Source organism: Ostrinia nubilalis, chromosome 16, assembly GCF_963855985.1.
Source record: "Ostrinia nubilalis chromosome 16, ilOstNubi1.1, whole genome shotgun sequence".
Classification (NCBI taxonomy): Eukaryota; Metazoa; Arthropoda; class Insecta; order Lepidoptera; family Crambidae; genus Ostrinia; species Ostrinia nubilalis.
In genome coordinates this window covers 5,292,933-5,304,981 of record NC_087103.1, presented here as the reverse complement: position 1 = coordinate 5,304,981, position 12,049 = coordinate 5,292,933, and the positions used below count along the sequence as shown (strand labels likewise).

The 12,049-nt window shown below is 33.7% G+C and overlaps 1 protein-coding gene across 1 annotated transcript in view; it reads left to right on the top strand.

Annotated features, from left to right (window-relative positions):
- Window positions 1–5,214, top strand: part of LOC135079280 (actin-binding Rho-activating protein-like) — a 53,206-nt gene extending 47,992 nt beyond the window's left edge. The window contains exon 5 of the mRNA XM_063973899.1: window positions 1,440–5,214. Coding sequence (XP_063829969.1) covers window positions 1,440–1,553 — 114 coding nt within the window. The 3' untranslated portion in view covers window positions 1,554–5,214. The remainder of the gene's footprint in view (window positions 1–1,439) is intronic.
- The last annotated feature ends 6,835 nt before the right edge of the window (window positions 5,215–12,049 follow it).

Genomic DNA, 12,049 nt, shown 5'->3' with positions numbered 1-12,049 from the left:
AAAAAAAATTTGGTTAATTTTTTTTCTAAGTTTAAGAGGTACAAAATGCCTATGTCGATTTTTATGTGATTTTTACGACTTCATGAAAAATTTATTTTTTACATGAATTTTAATTAATGTTTCCATTTCTGTTGTTTCTAATTAATAGTATATTAACCATATTATGTTACCAAATAAAAAATATATTACTTTTATAAGTATTAGTATATTTTTTCTTCATTTGAAATATGGAGTCCCTGGGTCTCCACCTTACACTTAACGTAAGTTTTAGTCACCATGCAAACTGAGGGTTAAGAGCTTTCCCAGCTTAACCGGGCAGAGTGGCGAGTACAGAAGGTAGGCCTTTTGGCTGTCGTCGATGCGCGTGCCGACGAGGCCGAGTGTGGCGATCGGGCCGTATCGAGCGCAAGGAATCTTCCGGCGACTTAGCCCACTCGCTTTTGTGTCGCTGCAAAAAGTCGCAATGTAAAAGGGCCCTATACACTTTCAGGGTTCGACCGTAACGGTTACGCAATTAAGGGCTTCAATCGATGTTTCAGAATCGACTTGGGATCGTTTCGTAATACCGTTCTAAAGTCTATTTTCATCGATCAATTATTATTATCTTGCTCTAAAATAAGACACGGAAGTTCCCATTATAAAAATCGGTTTCCAAGCCAAGGTTATATTTTAGTCTCCACTCCAGTTATGACCTCTAATTTACCAGAGGCAAAATATACAGGGTGATTTTGCAATCGGTGTCCAAATTTTTAGGAGCGACTCTGAATTAGCAACTTAATCAATTTAGGTAAAGAAAGCATTTTAATTCATATTTCATTATTATTATCCCCTGTGCGCGTTTTCAAAATTGACACACGTGGATAATTTACTTCGTTCATACAATAACACGTAGGTACCACAAGTAACTGTAATGGTGCGCGAAAGCCTTAACCTTTAAAACATAAGATATGGGCACCCGCGAATTAGATTTGAAATAAAATATATTTTTTTGCGAAAAATACCACGACTACAAATAATTACAATAAAGTAGTATTATTAAATTGATCTATAGAGTTTAAAAAAAAGTTGAAGAAGAATTATAATACAGGTGATTTTGTACGAAACTTATTACAAAATACATGATAAAGAATTGGCTAATCACTTCCCACGCTGCCCAGATAGGTTGGGTTCGCAAAAATAATGGATTAAAGCTGTGTGTTAATTAATATTGATATGGTTTTTTCACAAAATGGATAAAGCCCACTTCCATCCCAATTCGTGAAAATTAAAATAGTAATAAATGTAGTAAAATGTAGGTACATTATTCAGAAAACAATTTTCAATTTAGAAGCAAGTATGAAAGTCAATGTGTTTGTCTATCTATCAGAACCCTTAGAATTAAATACATCTATAGATACGTACTTACACCCTATACTTACATGATTTTCTTTGTTTTCCAGAAACGAGATGACGATGTCCCGATCTTCCTGATGCAGACCATGAGCGATATCCGGACATACTGCGACAACAAAGCGATGCAGGCCAGGAGATCCGTGTCGCCCATGCCTAACTAGAAAATTAGACTATAACGACATCGAAAATAGGGGATTGGACACTATTTATAAAATCCCAGACTCTTATTAACGAATTCATCAAAAGTTACATCGTTTTCATTTATTTATGATATTTATTTTTGTAGAAATAAACCAGCCAGTTGACTTTAAGCAATAAAACCTACAAATGACATCGGTAGTCCTTTACGGAGAAACTACTTTTTGGGAGTGTCCCATCCCCTATTTATAGTATGTATACTTCATGTATACTTCAAGGGACTAGGCTAGTGTTGTGCAGCAAAATTCAGGAACCTGTTTCGACTAAAGCATAAAGAAGAACGGTCACGCCCCATACAAAAAAAAACCCAGACCCGACAGAAACGAGACATACCTCAGTTTTTTTGTCATGTCCTAATTAGTTAAATTATATATTTTTTATATTCGAAATCTATGTATAACACCAAAATATTATCCTTTGTTTTTGTTCAGACGTTATACAAAAACTAATACAAAATGCCTATTTATCACCAAAATTGGTAAATGTATGTACCTAAATGTCTATTACAGCTGCTATGGAATGTATCTAGGTGACCTGGAGATACAGCCGGAATATACAGGGTGGTTATTCATATGGAACGATAAGTGATCTCACTCGATTATTTCTAAACTATACAAGATATCGAAAAACTAGTTACTGATTCTGAAAGTGCTTCACGAGCTCTTTCAAATGGTACCAATAATAGGTTACAGATTATGGAAGCTGGTAACATTGAATTTTTGGATTTTGTAACTTCTCGTTTCCACCCTGTATAATCCGGCTGTATCTCCAGATCACCTAGATACATTCCATAGCAGCTATTTAGGTACATACATTTACCAATTTTGGTGATAAATAGGCATTTTGTATTAGTTTTTGTATGACGCCTGAACAAAAACAAAGGGTAATAATTTGGTGTTATACATAGATTTCGAATATAAAAAATATATAATTTAACTAATTAAGACATGACAAAAAAACTGAGGTATGTCTCGTTTCTGTCGGGCCTGGGTCACAGATGACCGTTCTTCTTTAAACCCGTGTTGTTTGAATTTGAATCTATAAAGATCTATTCACATATTGGTGAAGCCACAGTTCCAGTACAGTTCGAATTCTTTCGTACATTCTCTAACTGAACGCATCCACTGACAAGTGGGGTTTATGGAGGCTCATCATCATCATTTCATCCATAGGACGTCCACTGCTGAACATAAGCATCCCCCAATGATTTCCACAATGGCCGGTTGGTGGCGGCCTGCATCCAGAGCCTTCCTATGGGTGGACTTCCTACGCTGCGCTTTCTGGTACATAGGGCTTATGGATAATGTATGAAACAGAATCTCACTGTCCTGGTTCTGTGTCGAAACTGATACTTCTCTGATATGTGTGAATCGACCATTATTGGCGTAATTTATTCAACTGGTGAAGATCTTCGTAGAGCGAGTGAATAAGATGAATACAGCGAAATGTATTTAAACAGAATACTCGAATAATTATAACACTTTAAGTTGGTCGGTAAAAAGTACGAGTAGGTAGGTACATGTACTTTTTCTTTATATTAATTTGATAAAAGGTACATTATTAAAACCAAAGATATTATGAGAGAAAAACTTTTCAAACATTGGTCAAAGAATAAATGTGATATAAAATTTTACAATTAATATTTCAACTTTGCCATACCTACCTATTTACTCTGTTCGATAACGTGAAAAGTTGTAAAATTGACCTAAGAAATTACCACACTCGTTTATTTAACAGACTATTTTTGAATTATTTATGAAACTTTATAATGTAAGAAATAAAGATTCAATACATAAAATTGGCTATCGCATCAGTGAATTTTGAACCGTATTATGTACGACTTAAAGGCCTTTCTTGATCGACTTGCTAGTTGGCAAATCAATCATCTAACAAATACCAAAGATGCAACAATTTCGCTAGAAATTAAAATTAGTTAATAGTTTTTTTAAGGAATCGTTGTAATATAAAAAATGTACTTACTATGTTACCAAACTAGTCTATAAAATTGTATCTAACTAAATTAATTGTGTTTGAATAAAATAATATTTTTGGAAATTTGTATTAGTTTAGGCATAAAATAGCATAGAAAGATATTATGAAAACAAGGGACCTTGTATGTATATTATGTAGAAGCTTCTGTGCGCTATTTTATTTTTTTGCTTAAGTGGCAGTAGATAGGTTTTTTACGCAAAATATTATTTTTTTGAAAATTATAATATATACCTAATATCGTTGCTGGAATATTAATTTTGGAGCTTACGCTTAGAATAATAAATTGATGATAGTTACAAATAGTAAAAGAAAATTGATCTGTCTGAAATAGCTCCATTCAGAAAACTTTTTCAGTGCACAAGATTTGATCAAAATGTATAAAAGTTCAGTACAGAATTTGAAGTAGAATGTTGACCTGCGATGTTATTCTATCAATCTGTCTATTCGTTTGTTATATTGCTTTTCCACGTTTTAACTGGTATAGCAGTTATGGAAGAGACGCATACGCACATTGGCTCCCTTTTGTAGGTAAAACCCTATATAGGATTATACATATAGCTATTGCTCCAAGCTGCGTCCGTGTGAAGTTCATTCTATCACTTCAGAATCAGAAAACATAGCCTTCTAGCGTTTGCTAGCGACTTCGCCCACTATGCCCTAGGCTGTCTATCACTATCTGCGACACTGTTCCCGTTTTAAGAAGCGGGATAAAAACTATCCTTTATTTTTCCATGGATCTTAAAACGTGATAAGCTAATAGACAGAGAGACAAAGTTCACTTTTTATTATTACTAAAGTATACAAGTCTTCAAAATGATATAATTATGTACAGGATATAAATATCCACCACAATTCTATCTGTGGGGACCTATAAGTGGTTATCGTTTTCGTTTTCAGCCAAATGACGTCCACTGCTGGACAAAGGCCTCCCCCAAGGTTTTCCAGTGGTTATCAAGTGTTATTAATTGTAAAATAATCAATTATGTAAACCCTGGTCTTCCTAATATAAATAAATAATAAATAAATATTTGCGGAGTACATACACTTATGTACCATATTTGTAACGTTCGTTCTAGTCTCTCTATTTACATATAGGTGTTAAGGATTCTGGTCTCGTTGCTAGGCAATTTATCAGAGGGCTTAGTGCGAGTTTACATCAAACATCGTCACTAGTGAGCGCGTTAAAAAAATATATCAAATTTTTAGTTCTTGAAAGTTTCCGCTAGGGGTACAAATTGTACAATCCGTCATACATAATGTCACTTTTTTACATGCTCACGACGTTTGATGTAAACTCACACTAAGCCCTCAGGTTGTACATTATTTGAATGTAAATGTATGTTAGGTTTTAGTTTTACTTGAGTGTTTTTGATTAAGGGAGCTCCATTTTAATTATAATAACATTATTTGCTACTTTCGGAGTTTTGTAAAAACCATTATTATCCAAGTTTTGTTACATATAATCAGCCAGTGTTTAAATAATCAGAAAAAATAAAAAGTCACTAACAAAATGTTTATCTCCATATTTAAGTACCTACAGTTTTGAAGGTAATTATATTTTTTATTTATCTATCTTAATAAAATAATGTTAAGATAATCGGTTGTATTAATAAAGGACATTATTTATTTTTATTGTTTCTTTGGTCTGAATAGGCAAACCCTATTAATGTTAATATGTCATACATTTGAGATTATGGTCGGGACATTTTTAGAGTAAAAGAAACAAAAGTATACGGTATAAAAACACATTTATTTAATCTCGATCTAAATTTTATACAACATAATTATTATTAGAACATAGATATATTAAATATTTTAAACTTACAGATCACAGATATCTTAATAAATTATTTACAAGGATCACAAAAATGCAACAATCAAAGGTATAAGATGTAATTTCAAGGGAAACTTGTATATAACATGCAATGTACCTACTTATTGTATCATTTATTTATATTACGTTACACAAATTCAACGAAAATCGTGTTTTTTTTTGTTCTTGGCGGTCGATGATTAGGTTAGGTTAGGTTAGTTTGTTAGTTATTTATTGACAATGTACGAGTACATACATTTGTAACTAAAACCAAATATTTATTTTATTAAAGGCTAATTACATAATATTAATAACAAATAGATAACATTAGTATTAAGGTATCTCCCACAAAACATTTATCTCCATAATTATGTACAAATTCTTTTCTATCTACATTTAATTTTATACATACAATAATCTGGTATCTTTATTATATCTATAGACATAGGTTTTTAAACATATCGGGAAAAGGAAAAAAAAGTGAGTAAGTATGTACATAAATGATATTTAAAGTTATTTTGTCAGATATTTTTTTATATTAGCTTTCGAGTTAAAAATCCCGATATTTTCCCTTCCTGTACATTGATATTTTGATATAGGTACCTACTATTTTGCTTTTAAACAACTGAAAAGTTAACTTTTCTAGAACAGTTTGTCTAAATAAATAAGTTTATTAGCATTAGGCGAATTCTACGACCACACTGTTATTACATTTTCATCCAAAAAACGCTCATTCAGTTCAATCTTAAGACCGGGCATAAAATTCAGTTTATAAGATTTACCTACTCAAATTCAATTTATAAAGTTAAAGGATAGGGACAGGAAGGTTAATTAAATTTTGCATGACGTCTCGTTCCTAATTAAATTTTGCATGACATCTCGTTCCTATCACTCGAAGTCCATGTTTAAACATGAATTGTGCTTTTAGAACATGTAACGCTCGTCTACTGGTATGCAATTTGAGGACGCAGTGAAGCGAATACTTTGTGATCAAACAAGTGTTACGATGTCCATAGACATAGGTCAACAAGGGACGACACGTAAAAGTGAATTTAGCATCTGATGTCTTTGGAATAGGGGTGATATTGCATCAAAAATCTACAGCATGATGTGCTTCGCTCTACATTCTCGTAGCCAAGATCACAGTTTGATTGCCAATCAAACCACTGAAGAATAAAGCCCTTTCTTGAGACATCTCTACATTTTAGGTGAAGTCATAGCAGACATATCAACTCTTAAAGGGACCGTATCGCCTTTTGCAAGCTGTCATCGCCTTTCGCGCGCTGTCAGTCGCGAGGCTAGGCGTTTACGTCACGGTAATAATATCATACAGTATTGTAACTTCATATACCTAAACCAACGAAACGCGAGCTTTCCTTCGAATTTCAAATCTCGGGACGTGGTCGAAATCCAAAAGTTAGGGGTGTCGCGAATGTGCCGAACGGACGTCGATGGCCTAGTGTTGAAAATGACTAAGGTGATTGAATTTGACTGACCGTCATTTACGATCTTTGTCAAAAACTAGTCATTAACTGTCAGAAATTGTCATTTTCAGTCAGTTTGATTTGAAATGAAAATTATATTATATTGTATAAAACCAGCTTTTGCCAACGATTTCGCCCGCCTGAAATTAAAGTAACAGGTCATTATGATTAGTAGATTCAAAATTATTTTAGTATATTTTTTTAAATTAAATCACAAAACAACACGCATTTTTATCCTATTCCATTCACAAAGTATTTTGTTTGTCTAAATAAAAAAAAATTACAATCATAAAACTAGATAGAAATTCTAAGTAGACAGATGTAATTTAATTAGAATGGGTACTGTAGATAAGCAGCCCTATCGCATGTTGTCATACCGTGACGTACCGCGGGGCTGTTGACATTTTTTCAAAAATATGGCCGAGTTGGAATACTGTATAGATAGTATTACCGTGTTTACGTTGTGCGTTGCAGTATGGAGTTTCATACAAAGAATACTGACCGCCTCGAGTTGATACGGTTACGATCCCTTTCCGGGTTGATAAATGTGCTACGGCCTTTAACATCATCCCTTTTAACCCTTAATGGAATGCCACGCAAAATATTTAATAAACAACGTGTTTACCAAATAATATTCCAGTAAATCCTCATTCGTATCACGTATTGCATGGGTGACGATGCGATGCGAAGGATTCGGGGAATAACCGAGTATATGACGAGGGTAGATTTACGTGATTTGACATTTTTTACCGACGTGCAGATAACGCGGAAATGTTTGAGGATCTATATTTAATGGTCGGAAGTGTGTTTCAAGGTAAACCAACATTTTGATGTTATGTAAACAACGTCTTAATATAAAAAAGCGTGTGACGTGTGTGTCACACCAGATGTATTCTTGTAGCATTTTGAAAAAAAAAAGGTCAGCAATATTTACAATACTATAGATTTATGTATTTTGACAATAGTGAGCAATTGCCCGGCATACGAAGAGCCGTGGGTTCGATTACGCAGCATTTCTATGAACATTTCTTCAATATTCTTCGGTGGTTACTATAAATAAATAAAAAGATATTTCATTTCTTCACTGGGCCACTGGCCCGCATTATTGTCCCGAAACAGTGGTAATTTATATTGCGACTTATAAAAGTTATTCTTCAAAGATTACTTACTGAAAATACATAGATTAATCCAATGTTTTTTGGAAAAGGTCAATACATTTTGGCATGTACTACAGAGGGTAGTAACAAATGGGATCACACCCCTAGTGCAGGCTTAATGAGCCGCCATAGGCGTTTGACATGGATCGATGGCACCGATACCTTATCGTGCCCTCCAAACTGCGGAGTCATTCCTTTTTTACCGACTACACGGTTTATTCAAGCTTTCCATGTTCCAGATTACGACGAATACCAAATTTAGTTAAAAATGATTTTTATTTAATTAGGTTAAACTAAAACAGGCGTCTAAATGTTGCACCCGCGATAATGGAATGACCCTTTAGAGACCTGATGGAGTTGTGGTATGTTGAATGACATTGAGTGATAGAGGTTCCTCATGCAAAATCTCTATTCTCCTAGTTACTATACTAAACATAAATCTAATCTAAACTTTAAAACTGTTATATTACTTTCGTAACAGAAGGTGATTAATTGAAGTAGCACGTGTATTAATTAAATAAAAACTTCCACAAACATAACTGGGTCATAAGACTTCTGACAAATAGAAGAGAAATAAATAAATCCTAATAACACCCGTTTAAGTACGAAATTCTGGAAATCAAAGCCTTTGAAAGAAAATGTAATGTCTTTTAAAGACAACTCTTCAAACTTCCAAGTAATTCAGTAAACTAAATCTAAAGTATATTGAACTCCAGACAATCTAGATTAAATGACAGAGGAATTGCTAGAACTTTCACAAAGGAATTTTGACTAACAGGCCTTAAGCAATTCTGATAATATACATATGAAATTCCAATATAATTTGACAAAAGCATTTGACTTTAAAAATAATATTAAGATTTCTAATTGCATTCATTGTCGTTTCAACGAACTGCCAAGGTAATTTAATTTTAGCAAAATTTTATTTCAAGTAACTAGCAAATGGTAGATGTCATCTTCTGTTAATTTTAATATTATTATCACAGTCGCTTGCAAATGAAATGTCTTCGTTTACAATTCACTTTTATGATTAACGTTTAGAAAATTCTTAAGAAATTCAATCAGCTTTAAGTTTCTGACTAGATTATATTAATTACATGAAAAATAATCCGAAGACAGCTTTTCAAAGTTTGTACATTGATTTAGTTTGGAGAGCATTCGTAGCTTAATATTTTGGAATATTAGTTTATGCTCAAATTGTTCGCCGATTCACTTAGTAAATAAATATACCTACTTCTAGAGCAATAATAAGAACAAGACTCATATACATCTTGGAACAAGCTGCTACAGAAAAAACTTGAGAAACATTTGCTAAACAATACTTTTAAAGCAATGTTCAAAGAAATAACTACGAAAAAAAGACAAACCTGATTAAAAAAAGAAAACCCTGAAAAAGGTGAAATTATTCCCTTTTGTACCCTTTGCACCACCGGCCTGCACCACTGGTGGTGCAAAGGGTATTTTTTAATCCCTTTTGCACCACCAATAGTGCCGCCCTACCATTAACTGTAAAACGATTATCTATAATCATATAATATTAATATTATAAAGAGGAAAGATTTGATTGTTTGTTTGTACTGAATAGGCTCCGAAACTACTGGACAGATTTGACAACATAACATAAAAATTAATAACAACCATTCATACCTACATACAACGAATAATATTCCTAAAGTACCAGGGCAACATAATCATAAAGGAGCTATATCAAATTCTTCTTGGTTGACCCGAGAAATAAACATGTATCATAAAATAGCTCCTTTATGGTTATGTTGCCCTGGTACTTTATTCGTTGTATGTAGGATGTAGGCCCGGGGTATCGTGGGTCTGAAGTGAAATGTTTATAGGCACTTACACACACACAAATTAAAACTTTTAGGTAGGTTTTGATTTATTCATAACAATTAAATTATTAAGTATTTTACAGTCTACTACTAGTTTTACAGTCGATGGTAGCACAGCACTATTTATTGGTGGTGCAAGAGGGATTTAAAAATACCCTTTGCACCACCAGTGGTGCAGGCCGGTGGTGCAAAGGGTATAAAAGGAAAATTATTCTAAGCGCGCATTTTTCTTGGTAGAGATTGTCAAACTCAATAATACACCTGGCCACTAAGAAACTTTTTTCTTTTTCGTTGTCCAATATCTGTTGTCAATTGTTTTTTCGCGGCATTTTTTCGCGCCGAACGCAAATTATTGTAATGTCAATTTTAATGATCGTATCGATAGTAATTAATTCCAATCACGTATATTCTACGAAATTCACAAAATACTTGTTGAAGGTTACTTACAAGAGTTCACGCACGTTCACGCTCGTTTTCACCCACTATTACCTGATCTTCTATAAATCAGACCCGCCTAGACAAGTTGTCGATAAGGCCGTAATACAGAACTATTTTGAACTTAGTTTCGCGAGAGCTTAGAGAATTCCAGAAGTGAATATAGCTTAGCGTCGAAAGCACTCACAGGTAACGTATAAACAACGTGTTAATTAAAAAGCGCAAAACCTGAAATTAGTTTGTTCGGAATCGAGAGTAGAATCGATTCCACTGATAAAAAATTAGGGTCAAATTTTAACCAAAAAAATATTTTAATTACGCCGTATTACTTAACTCTACTATCAGAGGTGAATGAACTATCTACGTTAACTACTAACTTACTCATAGGCGTGCATGCCTTGCAATCAGCGTGTGAAAGGTCAATACGTTGCCAGAAATGCGTAAAAAAGAGATAACAAGTGCGCGGGGCGAAAAAAAAAAAGAGTGAATATATTCGTAAATAATCCGCGAAAATTAATTTTAATAATTTATAATTCTTTTATAATAAAAATAAGTTGGGGTGCCTGAGGTTTTGCGCTTTTTCATTAATACGTTGAATATAGGTTAAAAGTTACTGTGTTATAACCCACTCATAAAATTATAAGTTCTTGCAACTCACGAAGGCTTTACTTGTGTGTACATGCACATAACGAAGTGTAATAATGTCTATAAAATTTTTGAAAAACGACCACCACACATGGAAAGCTCACTTGCCCTATGATGTGGTATGAATTGGCAGCTAATAGGTTAAAATGAAAAATGTTTACCAATGTCGAATATCGAATAATCTTAGTTAAGTGGAAACAAAATATTTTATCACAACAAAAATAATAGTCCAGTCAATAAAGCATTATAGATGGAAAACTGTAGAACACAATTTCTGACTTCAGGACTTTATTTAGACTAGTTAGGAGGTGAACATAGCAAAAGTCCCCGCCCTTAGCCCTTGAGCCGGCGGGGAGAGGGGGGTTTAAAGGTGCCACTTTTCGGTTTTTCGCTTAATCCTCGGAAACTATGCGTCCTAGTGACATGACTACTTTGAACCAAAAAAAGCATATTCAATTTGCTACAGGTGAGATAGACAAGTTTTTCTATAAATTGTATAGTTTTCGCGGCATCTGCTCTAGAAGGTCTGTAATATTGGAAATTTTATTTTTGTCTTACATGTTCCCATCAGGAGAAAATCGACTAAATCAACATTGAGCAATCATCCTAGACATGCGGAAGCATGTTAAGCCTAGTTCCAGGGAGGGGACTGCACCGTGCGTATATTTAGACGAACCACTTTGAGCCACTTTTGACTCCTCATCACTCAAAAACTACTGTGCATTAACACTTCAAATTTGGCTCATGTGTTGAGACTTGCAAGATATACATCAGTTTCAAATTTCATAAATATGCCTCAAACGGTTCTTTAGATATTGACGTCCAAAAATCTACATGTCTGACCTATAGACCAAATTCTAACCACTTCCAGATGACCTCGAAGGTTCAAATTTGGCATCCAGAAAGGTAGTTATGTAAATACAAAGGAACAAATAAAAAACCAGTAAATTTTAACATTTCACATGTGATAGATAGATTTTAGTGCTCTAAATATCGATTTTTGAACGTCAATACCTAAATAACCGTTTGAGGTATATTTATGAAATTTGAAGCTGATGTATATCTTGCAAGTCTCAATACATGAGCCAA